We start from the raw sequence: 12201 nt of genomic DNA, 5'->3' as shown, positions 1-12201 counted from the left end.
ATATTTTATTTTATAAATACATGTTACATGGGCAGCATATAGTTACATATTCCATTGCATACACTGGCATTGCATGCATAGGAGTGGAAAGGGTTACTCACACCTCTGTGCTACCTACAGAAGACAAAAATAGCCAAGATATTGCTATTAATAGTGATCTTCGTTATCCAAGTTGGAACATCTCCCTTTGTAGTGGTTTCTGGTGATATCAAGGGTCTAATTAGCATTTTCATTTCCCTATTTTTATTCTCTTTGATAGCTAATATGCAAAAGTAACTTCTTTATCCATCTTCTGTGTGTGCTTCCCTCTCCTCTTCATAGCAAACTGTATTTTAACTTATATCAGCAGACATTACATGTATGCAAAGATTTTTAACATCCTTTTTTTAAAAAAAAAAATTCTCAAAGGCGATGCCACTGTCCGCAGCTCTGTCGCAATCTTACATTATAGGGTTAACTTTTGACTTGGAACAGTTGCCTCTGCCCCGGGTAATTAGAATATTTTATTATTCATTACCCACCTCCCAGACCTTAGCACACACTCGATTAACCCCCCACGCTTTCGGGACGGATAGCGAGCCTCTGTTTGAAGTGGCTCCGTGCCCTTCTGGCTGCGGGTTTTGTGGCTGGCGTGCACCCACCCGCTCCCCTGCACCCCCACCTCTGCAAACCCCCGGGGGCCTTCACCTGGAAACGCTTCCCCAAATTTCCCAATCCTATCAGGGAGCCTCCACGGCTCCTTTTCATCCTCTATCGCCTGGCTTTGCTCTGCTCAGCCTCCCTTTGATTGCATTACCTGCCGCTAACAACCAAGCACGTTACCCCCCCACCCCGCCCCCCCCCTTACAGTTCTTGCTCTTCCAAAACCTGATTTTGGAGCCACTTTAGAGCGGGCAGGACTGAGTTGTTTTGGCCTCACTCCCCCGCCCCAGCTTTTACCCCGCCACAGGTCCAGTTTGGCTTTGAATCTTCTTGTCCCCGCGGCCAATGTGGCTTTTAATTGATTGATTTCGATACGTGCCGCCTGCCGTCCTCTGGCCTGTGGCTGCCCACGGTTATTCCCAGCCTCGGCTGGCACCGCTTTACCCTTTGCACAAACTCCCATACCACTTCCAAAATGAAAAAAAAAAAAGCAAAAAAAAAAAAAAAAAAAAAAAAAAAGGGCAGTGGAGTGTCTTTGGTGCCTGCAGTGGGATTGGGATCGTCCCACTGCCCAGCTCAGCCCAGCCTCCTGCTTGTACTTCGGGGCTGGAGGGGGGGGGGGATTTTTCCACTTTCTTGGCTGCCCTGAAGGTGCTGCCTCCTTCCTGCTCTGCCCCAAGGTGGCACCGGGAGAGCGGTGGCGGGAAGCGGCTTTTTGGGGTGCCTGGGCACAGGATGCTCCCGCAGAGCATCCCTCAGCGCTCCCCGTTGCACCTTTGCCTGCGCATAAAGTTCTCCCTGGCCCCAAATCACCCTGGACGGGAAATTTCCCACGGGGGCTGCCCCAGCTCCGGGGGCGGAGGAGGAGGAAGAGGAGGAGGAGGAGGAGGGCTGGGCTGGGTGGGGAGCGGCGAGGGGAGGGGAAGGGGTGGGAGCTTGGGGGGATTCGTGGGCCCGGGGCTGGGCTGGGCTCAGAGGAGCCGACGGCCGGTGGCGGCGGGACGCAGGCGAGCCCCGGGGATGAGCTGAGCGGCCGGCGGCATGGAGGAGGTGACAGACGCCTACGCCTACGGCGACAACCAGAGCGAGTGCGAGTACGCGGAGTGGGGCCCCTCGCCGGCGCTGCTGCCCGCCATCTACCTGCTGGTCTTCCTGCTGGGCACGGCGGGCAACGGGCTGGTCCTCTGGACCGTCTTCAAGGGGGGCCGCGAGCGGCGCCGCTCGGCCGACACCTTCATCGCCAACCTGGCCGCCGCCGACCTGGCCTTCGTGGCCACGCTGCCGCTCTGGGCCGCCTACGCCTGCCTGGGCTACCACTGGCCCTTCGGCACGGCCGCCTGCAAGGTCAGCAGCTACCTGGTCTTCGTCAACATGTACGCCAGCGTCTTCTGCCTCACGGGGCTCAGCTTCGACCGCTACCTGGCCATCGTGCGGCCCATGGCTACGGCCAAGCTGCGCTCGCGGGTGAGCGGGCTGGTGGCCACGGCCGCCCTCTGGGCGCTGGCCGCCCTGCTGGCCCTGCCGGCCATGGTGCTGCGGCGGGCGGCCGCCCTGGCCGGCGACGGCAAGGTCACCTGCTACATGGACTACGCCGGCGTGGCGGCCCCGGGCACGGAGGCCGCCTGGGAGGTGGGGCTGGGGCTGTCGTCCACGGTGCTGGGCTTCGCGGCGCCCTTCGGCGTCATGCTCACCTGCTACTTCTTCATCGCCCGCACGGTGGCCAGCCACTTCGGGCCCGAGCGGGGCGAGGGGGGCCCGCGCGAGCGCCGCCGCCTGCTCACCATCATCGTGGTGCTGGTGGCCACCTTCGGCGCCTGCTGGCTGCCCTTCCACCTGGTCAAGACGGTCTACGGCCTCATGGACCTGGAGGTGCTGCCGTGGTCGTGCGGCCTGCACGCCTTCCTGCACAACCTGCACCCCTACTGCACCTGCGTGGCCTACGGCAACAGCTGCCTCAACCCCTTCCTCTACGCCTTCCTGGACCCCCGCTTCCGCCGGGCCTGCGCCGCCCTCCTCTGCTGCCGCCGGCCCGGCCCCGCCGCCGACAAGTCCGCCAGCTACTCCTCGGGCGCCGGCGGCAAGGCGCCGGCCGAGGCGGCGGGCGGCAAGCCGGAGCCCGCCACGCAGGAGACGCTCTTCCGCGGCTGAGGGCCGCCGCTGCGGCGGGGAAACCGAGGCACGCTGCCGCCCCGGGGCTGCCGGCGGTCCCTGGGGAGGGTGAGGGGGGCGCGGGGCTGGGCTGGGGGGGAGCCCCCTCCCCGATGCCCTTCCGGGGTGGCACGGCACGGCTTTGCTGGAAAATAAATGGCGTTTTGGTTACAAAAAGAAGCAGGATGCGGCCAATTCCCTCGCTGGAGAGCTGGGGGGTGCTGGCGGGGGGGGGGGGCAGGGTGTGTTGCAACCAGGGGTTTGCACGTATGTGTGTGTGTGTGTTGCGCTGGGGTTTGCACGCATGCAGGTATGTGTGCATTGCCCTGCAGGGGTTGCATGGGTGCGTGTTGCACTGGGGTTTGTGTGCGTGTGTGTGTGCATATTGCACAGGAGGCTGCCTCTGTGTTTGTGTTGCAGTGGGGTTTGCATGCGTGTTGCACGGTGGCATTGTGTGTATGCGTGTGTTGCACTGGGGATTTGCGTGCATGCATGTGTGGTGTGCATTGCACTGTGATGTTTGCGCGTGTGTGTGTGTGTGTGTGTGTTGCACTCAGGTGTGCATGCACGCGTGTGCGTGCATATTGCACTGTGAGCATGACGTGCGTGTTGCACTGTGGGGGCTGCATCTGTGTGTGTGCAGATGTTTGTGCCGCGCCGTGGGGTTTGCATGCATGCGCGTGTCCAGGTGTTGCACGGAGGGCTTTGCACCCAAGCGTGTGCACGTGGACCAGGCAGTGGGGTCTGCGTGTGCGTCTGCGTGTCCGTTGGGCGGTGTGATTCGCGTGCACGCGCGCGTTTGGGCGTGCCCGGCGCGTGGTGGTTCACCTGCGTGCCCGTCGTAAAGGTGGCGTGGCACGTCACGTGCCGCGGGCACTGGCAGGCACGGTGGCACGCGCCCAGCGGGGGCCGCCCGGCGCCCCCACGCCGAACCTTGCAGGGCCCCGACCCACCCCTAGCCGCCCTGGCTGCTTCCTCTGCAGCGCTGGTGCCCGGCGGACCAAAAGGGTCCCCGGCAGCCCTGATCTGCAGCTCGAGTTTGCTGCAAACTATTAACCCCAATACCACCCCCCCGCCCCCGCCAACTGCACGTCAGGAAATGCAAAGTTTGCAGCCCAAAAGAGCTGGGTAATGAGCCGGGCACCGCTCAGCGGGTGCGAGGGCAGCCGGGGCCACTCGCCTTTCCCGGGAGCTGGCAGCAAATCCAATTTTCGGCCCCTTATCCGCGTTATCTGTGCACCAAATAGCCCCTGGGGAGGTGTGTGTGGGGGGGGAATTTGCACACGGCTGGCTCCCGGGGCCGGGAAATGGGGAGCGTGGGGATGTTCTTAGGGAGATAAACCCTGCCGGGAACAGCAGCCGGAGACCGGAGAGCGACCGGGCCCGGCAGACTTTTTTTTTCTTTTTTTGATGAGCCACCAAAAACACTCTTCCTTGTCTTAATCTGCAGCCCGCCGGGGGGAACTTCCTGGCGTGGGCTCTAAATAAATCTCGGCCCGATTTGCTATTTCCATCCTTCATTTGCTCGCTAGCAACTGTCCTGTCCCTTGGTCCTTTGTTCCCGCTTGGAGAGGATGCGGGATGGTTGTGCCATTTCCCTTCGTTTTAACGGCAGTGTTGCTTTTTTTTATTATTATTTTTTTTTTTTGCGAGCACGCCTTAACCTTCCTACTTGCCGTGACCTAATTTTCGGCTCCAGCGGAGCCAAATTCACAGCTCCTTGGGGACGACTCTATTCCTTTGTCTTAATCAAGGAAGCCCTTCAGGTTGAATAACAACTGCCGTATGTTTTCCCCTTCGCCCCGCTCCAGGATTCGGAGGAGGCGGCCCGGGCAGGGCTGAGCATCTCCGGCTGCTCGCCCTGGTGCAAACGGGTTTGGGAAGCGGGAGGTTGAGAATTCTGCAATGCTTTTGCAAAACGGCGGTGCCTTTCCACGGCACGTTGTGCCGTTTTCGGGTTTCCCAGCGGTCTCTGGCGGGAAACGCCGCTCGGGGACGTCCAGGCCCGTGAGATTTTTGGGGAAGAAAAACGCGGCTGTGCTACAGCGGCTCGCAGCCGGAGGCTCAGCGAAGGCTTTCCAGCCGCCGGCCCGCGGTGCTGGGGTGTTTCTCGGAGCCCGTGGCTGGCGGCTCTCCCCCCCCCCCCACACCTTGTCCCGGCGAGGAAGTGGCTGCAGGGCGCTCTGCCAGCAGCGCCGGGAGCTGCGGACTTTCTATCCGGCTCTTAGAGATTTCCCTTTCCCTTCGAGGAGGGAAATGTTTGGCTGTGGGTCTCTGGGGGGAAATGCGAGGGACACTTCAGAAAAAAGCCAAGGCCGGCGGGGGGAAGGGGCCGGGGGGCCAGGCCGCCCGTCGGAAGGAGATAAGGGAGGTGTTGCCTTCCTGAGGCAGCGCCGGGGAGGGAGCGGGGGGATGACAGCGGCGGCGGTGGGATGCGGCAGGGGCTGGGGGGGGGGGGGGCACGACGGGGACACGCGGGGCGTCGAAGCGCCGGGCGAGGCGGCGCTCTGCAAGCTCATCCCGGCCGGGCTCGGAGGCAGCGCCTGGGCCAAATCCCGCGCGCGCCTCGGCTCTGGGACCGCGCGCGGATATTTTTTTTTTTCCCCGCAGCGCCCCGCTGGGGAGAACGGGACTTTCCCGCGCCCCGCTGCCAAACGGCCGAGCGGGGGTGCCCCGCGCCACGCCGGGGAGATAAGCCGGCCCGCTCGGCTCTGCCTTCCTCCTCGCCTTTGATGTGCCGGCGCCTTTGCCCCTTGGACGGCGCGGCAAAGCCGGGGGCGACTTTCACACTTGCCTGTGCGCAGCAAATGGCCCGGCGGTCCTGGGGCCGACGGCCCTGACTTCTCCCGGGCTTGTTAAAACCGCACCTAGTCGCCAAGCAGAGGGGGTCTCACCGTAGCTCCGAAATAGCTGAGAAAATCGTTACCCAGCGAGAAATGCCCGGTCTCTGCACTGGTGGGGGCGGCGGGGAAGACCCTTCTCAATCGTCTCCTGCCCGAAGGGGAGCGACAGGAAAGACGGAGCCGGGCTTTCCCCGGGGCGAGAAATGGGCACAACCCGGTTTTAAGGAAAAACTGCCCCACGGCCAGGCGGCTCTGCCGGCCTCGGGAGACCCGGGGGCGCCCGCAAACCGGAGCAGCCGGCCCCAAAGCCGCCCCCACTTCGCAGCATGGGTTGGACGGAGCTCCAGGCACCCCCTGCGGAGGCTAAATTCGCCAGCGATACTAGGAGGAAAGGTGTCACTTCGGAGGAACAGCTGCGGGCTTCGAGCTGGCAGAGGGCTTGCATGACAGATTGCATGGGTTTAAAGACGAGAAAATCGCGGGAAATGGAAGGGGAGATTTGATTTTTTTTTTTTTTTTTTTTTTTGCGCTGGAGGCCGAATGCCTGGGGGGTCCGGCCCCGCACCCGAGCCTGCAGGGCGGGCGCGCAGGGGCAGGCGCGCTGGCGACCGCCGCGCGCAGGAAGATGGATGGGGAGGGGGATGCGCGGCGGGGCGAGGAGGCTGCGGGGAGACCAGCTCCTTAGCAAAAACATTTCTGGCCTCCCCCGCCACATGGAAGGGGTTCTGCCTCGCGGGGCCCGGGGGGAAAGCGCCGGCCGCTTGCATGCGTCCCGGGCTGCTCGGCCGGAGCCGTGGCTGCTGCCGGGCACCCGGAGCGGGGGGGACGTGGCGCTGACCCGGCCGCCCTGCCCGGCTGCCACCTGGCCCCCTCGGGGCCGCCCGGGAATGGTGCCGGGAGGTGCTGCCGGAGGAATAACAGGAAGCATCGGGAGGCGACAAGCCGGCTAATGCCTTCTGCAGGCTGCGCGCCGGCCAGGGCCCCAGCTCCCCCCCTCCGGAGCAGGCCCCTTCCTGCCGGGAAGGGAAACTGAGGCACGGCGCCCCGCGCTCCCGTAGACACACACACGGCCCAGGAGAGGTTCCCACGGTTGCAAAAGTTCATGTTTATAAAATGTGCTCTGTACAAAGGGGCCCCCTGCCCGCCCCGGCTTTCCCCTTTCCCCACTCACCAACACGCGGAGCAGCATGGAAAGAAAGAGAAGAAAGAGAGAAATAGAGAGGAGAAGTGAGATAGAAAGGAGGCAAGAGAGAGGAAAAGAGGAGAAAAGAGAGAGAAAAGAAGAAAAAGAGGAAAAATGAATGAAAAAGAGAATGAAACAAAAGAAAGAAGAAGAGAAAAAGAAAAGAAAAGAAAAAGGAAAAAAGAAAAGGAAAAAGAAAAAGAAGAAAGAGAAGACAGAAAAGGATGGAAAAAAGAAGTGAAGAAAAATAAATAAAGGAAAGGAAAGGAAAGGAAAGGAAAGGAAAGGAAAGGAAAGGAAAGGAAAGGAAAGGAAAGGAAAGGAAAGGAAAAAACAGAGAAAAAGGCAAAATAAAAATAAAAATCAAGGAAAGAAAAAGAAAAAAATAAGAGGAGGAGGAGGGGGAGGAGGAGACACATGCCAGCAGCGCCCGCATGCCGCGGGCCCCCCGGCACGGCTTCGTGTCCCCACGGCATGGCGTGGTGGCTCCCTCCCGGTGCGCAGCGGGAATGTGCCGGACTCCCGGGACCCCGCAGCCCTCCCCTCCCTGCGCCCTCGCAGAGAGGGCTCCCGCTGCAGCACCCCTTGTCGGGGCCGTCCAGGCACGTTTGTGGGCCGGCCAGAAAGGGTCTGATGTACGAAACGGCCAGAAGAAGAAATCCCGCAGCCCCTCCTCGGGCTACGGCGCTGGCTGGCGGCTGCCTCCCGGCGGGGCCGGACCTCTTGGGGCACAGCCCTGCACTGGGTGCAGCCTCACCATGGGCGTGACCTCGCCCCGGAGGGCAACCTCACCATGGGTGCAGCCTCGCCCCGGAGCGCAGCCTTGCCTTGGGGTGCAACCTGGCCATGAGTGCAGTCTCACTGCGGCTGCAGCTTGCCACGGGGTGTAACCTCACCACAGGTGCAACCTTGCTGCGGCACAACCTCACCACAGCTAGCAGTTCACCACAGCTACAACCTTGCCACGGGTGCAGTCTTGCCGTAGGTGCAACTTCACCCTGGGTGCCACCCTGCTGTGGGGGAAACCTCACCATAGGGGCAATCTTACTGCGGGCGCAACCTTGCTGTGGGTGCAGGCACAGCCTCACCATAGGGGGCAACCTCACTACGGGTGCAACTTCACCAGGGGGTGCAACCCACTGTGAGCATAACCTTGCCGTGGTGGAACCTTGTCCTGAGCACAATCTTACCGTGGCTGCAACCTCATCATAGGTACAGCCTCGCTGTGGGTGCAACCTTGCCATGGGTCCAACCTCACCATGGATGCAACACCCTCCAGCAGTATTGGGTCACCCAGTGAGCGAGCCAAGAGCCTGAGCAAGGCTGAGCCGGAGCTCGCCATGGGGACTGTAAAATGGAGTGGCCCTTGGTTAGGTGGGCCCTGTCTTCAGCCCCACAGCTGTGGGGGTCTCAGCAGGCACCTGTGCCCTGCCAGGCTGAGCCTGGGGATCACCATGCTGAGGCAACTGCTTAGCATGGGGGACTTGATCCCTGGACGATGGGCGACAGGAGATTCTCAGTGGTCAGGCAGCCTGGTCCCTGCAGTGGCGGTGGAGTTGCCAAGCTGGCATGTTGCCTCTCTTACTGTTTTCTGTTTTTTTTTTTTGTTTGTTTGCTTGTTTAGCTGGATTTTAAACCACATGCACGTATACACTCTACTTGGACACGCCAGAAATGCAAGGAGAAATAATAACTTAAGGAAAGACTCTCCTCTCATGAGTGAGGGTGACTTTCACCCTGCTCAAACCCATCCTTGATCCATTTTCCAGGCTTCCTTGGCAAAAGGAAACCAGGAGGCTTGAGCCCAGCAGGAACCCAGCCCTGGCACAACTTGACACATGTGTGGCCACTGCACAGCCCTGGCCCTGGGAAAGCAGGAGAGCTGATTTGCCCCCCCTCCAACCCCCGAATTTGGGGAGGCTGGCCCGCGAGGAGGGCAGGAAGCTGGTGAGGCAGGTTTTGGGCTGGAGGAGTGGGACAGACCGACCTGACAATTAAAGGCTCCTTGTTGATTAGCCCTGTGTGCATCAGCAGCAGAAGCAGCCTAGGAGACTGGGTAAGCCACACACACACACACACACACACACACACACACACACACACACACACACAAAAGGAGGCTGTCCTAGGAGGGGTTGTTTGTTTTTCTTTTCTTTTTCTCTTTTTTTCTTTTTTTGAGTTTCTTTCGCCTCCTCGCTTTCCAGTTTTGGCAAGCAGGGCCGACAGGATCTGCCAAGCTCCCCAGGCCTCCTGGTGGCCTTTGGCGTCTGCTTCGGTCCTAAACCTATGCCGAACTTCCAAGAAAAAGGCAAGCGAAAAGGCGGCTGCAAAATCTGCGTGGAGGCGTTGCTGGGCCACGCTTCAGGGGGCTTCAGCACCTCTCCTGCTGCCGGGAGGGACGTCCCGGCAGCTGCTCATGAGGGGCGCCCCGGGAAAGGCGAACACCACCCCGGGCGCCGGGGCCTGGCGTGAACAGTGCCGGGGCTCTGGCCCCCACCGGTGCCGAGCCGCCTCCACCGGCACCACTTTTGGGTCAAGGGTGGGATTTTTATTGGCTTTGACCGGCCGCCGTGGGTGAAAGGGGCTTGGCTTTTTGAGGGGGAGGAAGAGGAGGAGAGGGAAGGGGAGGGCTGCATCCCCGCGGCACGACGCAGGGCGGCGCAGCTCGTGATGGCAGTGATGTGCAGGTGGGTGGGCGCCAGCCGGGCGCCCCGCTCTCCGGCCTGTCTCGGTCCTCCCCGCCAGGCGCACGAGGGAGCGGGGCTGGGGCGCGCGGTACCTAGATCTCCTCGTCCTCACTGGCTTTGCTCCAGCGGTGGCAGCAGTTGGCCGTGATGCCCAGCAAGAAGTTGGTGGCCACCGACGCAATGGAGACCACGAAGCCCACGAAGGCGATGAAGAGGTAGTCGTCCAGCGTCAAGGTGAGGTGGCAAGCCTTGAAGCTCTCCTCCGTCAAGGAGAAGAGGGGGGCGCCTTCCACTTCGGGGGGCGCCCGGCACTCGGCCAGCTGCGAATCTGCGAGGGGAGCCGCGTCGGTGCCGGCCGCGGGCCCGCCGGCCCGGCTGGGGCGCGAGGGGCCCGGCGCCCGCCCGGCGGCACAGGTGGGGTTCACAGCCCGTGGCCGTGAGCCACCCCCCCCCCCCCCACACACACTGCGTTGCAGCGGGTCTCCATCGCGCTCCGCCAGCCCTCCCCGTGCCCCCCCGGAGTTAGGGGGCCCGCGGCCGCCGGGGCGCCTACCCGAGCTGCAGCGCTGGACACGGCTCCTCAGCCACTTGAGGAAGGGCTCCATGGTGCAGCCGCACACCCAGGGGTTGCCGCCGATCTGGAGGGTGACCAGCCCCGGCAGGCCCTCGAGGGCTTCGAGGCTGAGGGCGCCCAGGGCCCCGTAGCTGAGGTCGAGGTCCCGCAGCTGGGCCAGCCCCCGGAAAGCCTGGGGGTGCACCTTGCGCAGGCCCGGGTTGTGGCTGAGGTCGAGGCGCACCAGCCCGCGGGCCTCCAGGAACATGTCGGCGGCCACGTGGCTGAAGTTGTTGTAGCTGAGGTCGAGGTGGGCCAGGCGGGTGGCGGCGAGGAAGAGGCCGGCGGGCAGCTCCGCCAGCGAGTTGTTGCGCAGGTCGAGCACCCGCAGCTCGGCGTAGCAGGCCAGGTAGCCCGGCGGGATGCTGGCGATGCGGTTGTGCGCCAGGCTGAGGTTGCCCGTGTCCAGCGGTAGCTCGGGTGGCACCGAGAAGAGCCGCTGTCCACTGCAGTCCACCGCCTGGCCGCGGCAGGTGCAGAGCACCGGGCAGCTCGCCCCGGCGCCCGCCAAGGCCGCTGCCGCCGCCACCAGCAAGGGGCTCAGCAGCATGGCGCCGCGGCGAAGGGGGCCCCGCTCAGCGCCCGGCCTGCGCCATGCCGGGGGGCAGCGGGCGTCAGCGGGGGCGGCGGCGGCGGCCCCCGGCCGCGGCGGCGCCCGGGGGGCCGGCGGGGGCCATGCCGGGGCCCAAGGAAGGCGCGCCGCCTCGCCGCGGCCTGCCCCGCTCGTCGGGCGAGCGCGCGAGGCCTGCCGGGCCCAGGGCCGCCCTGCCGGCTACGGCGGGGATCCTCCGGCCGGCGCCGGCAGCATGCCGGGGCGAACGCCGTCCGCTCGGGCTGGCTTTCGGCTGCCTGCGGGAGAGAGAAGCCCGAGCTGCGGCGAGGCCCCCCGCGCTCGCCCCACCGCCGCCGCCACCCAGCTCCATCCTTCCCCCACCATTTCTCCTGGGCAACCGCCGGCCCCCCCCTCCGCCGCTCCGCTGCCGCCGCCGCCTCCCCGCCGCCATGGGGCCGGGCTCGCCACCGGGCTGCCGGGGCGGCATCATACTCACGGCGGCCGGGGGCCGCCCGGCACGGCCGCCGCAGGCCGGCAAGTTGGGTGCGCGGCGGCGGCGGCGTCTCGCTCCCGCAGCCGCGGTGAAGGCTGCTGCCGAGCCCGGCAATTCAAGCGGGGCTTTTCCCCACCTCCTTCCTTCCTTCCTTCCCTCCTCCTCCTCCTCCTCCTCCCTTGTCTCTCTCTTTCTCTCTCTCTCTCTCTGGCTCTTTTTTTTTTCTTTTTTCCTGGAGGGCCAGATACTGACGTTTTCTGTTGTCTCTTAGCAACTGCCTCCACATCCCTGAGCAACAGGAGAGCAGGATGCAGAGCCCGCCGGAGCGCGGCGCCGGGGCCGGCTGAGGGCACGGACCTCCCCCCCCAACGCCAGTGGATGGCGGGGATACCACCCGGCCGCACTCTCACATTGCTTTTCCCTTCCATTTTCTCCCACTGCTGCCGTGTAGCTGCTTTCTCCCCCGCAGCTGGCCCAGCGGACCCAATTTCCATCCCCGTCGGTGCCAGACCCCCACCCTCCCTCTGCCCCCGTTCCCGCACCCGCCGGCGTCACCCCAGCTGCGGCATCACCCCTTCCCTGTGCCCTGGCGCTGGGCACCCGTCGCTCTCCTCGTGCTGGGTACTGACTGGCGCTGCTTTTAGCTCGCGGTCCTGCCGGGCTTGCAGGGAAACTCCAGGAGATGGATATATCCAGACGTCCCAGGAGCCAGATGCAGCGCAGACAGACGTAATTAGAGATAAGGCTCAAGCCTGGCTGCAAATGTATTCCACAGCCTCCGTCAGCGCTGAGAGCCCCCCCAGCCCTTCCAGCATTTAGGGCTGCATCTGCGCTAGTAAATAAACCAGACTGGGACCTGTTTGTAATGGCCCTCTGGGCCAAACGGCACAGCCGAGCGCAGCTCCCCTCCCAGCCAGACCCTCCTTCTCCCTGCGGGAACGAGGTCGGGGGGCCGCGGGCCGGCTGCCCACACGGATTGGACCACGGACCACGGACCGGATGGCGGGCACGTGAAACGAGCCCTGAACGAGCCGAAATC

At 63.4% G+C, this 12201-nt stretch overlaps 2 protein-coding genes across 2 annotated transcripts; one reads left to right on the top strand and one right to left on the bottom strand.

Moving 5' to 3' along the window:
- Positions 1–1599: 1599 nt before the first annotated feature.
- Positions 1600–2964, top strand: APLNR (apelin receptor). The gene has a single exon (XM_062577034.1). It carries the CDS (start codon positions 1684–1686, stop codon positions 2788–2790), a length of 1107 nt encoding a protein of 368 aa, XP_062433018.1. The 5' UTR covers positions 1600–1683; the 3' UTR covers positions 2791–2964.
- Positions 2965–6839: 3875 nt separating this feature from the next.
- Positions 6840–10708, bottom strand: LRRC55 (leucine rich repeat containing 55). The gene is made up of 2 exons (XM_062576738.1): positions 10057–10708; positions 6840–9831 (listed from the first exon to the last, which is right to left on the bottom strand). Exons 1-2 carry the CDS (start codon positions 10664–10666, stop codon positions 9596–9598), a joined length of 846 nt encoding a protein of 281 aa, XP_062432722.1. The 5' UTR covers positions 10667–10708; the 3' UTR covers positions 6840–9595.
- Between the last annotated feature and the right edge of the window lie 1493 nt (positions 10709–12201).

The sequence above is a fragment of the Rhea pennata genome, chromosome 5 (assembly GCF_028389875.1).
Source record: "Rhea pennata isolate bPtePen1 chromosome 5, bPtePen1.pri, whole genome shotgun sequence".
NCBI classification, from domain to species: domain Eukaryota; kingdom Metazoa; phylum Chordata; class Aves; order Rheiformes; family Rheidae; genus Rhea; species Rhea pennata.
This window is presented reverse-complemented; position numbering and strand designations above follow the sequence as displayed.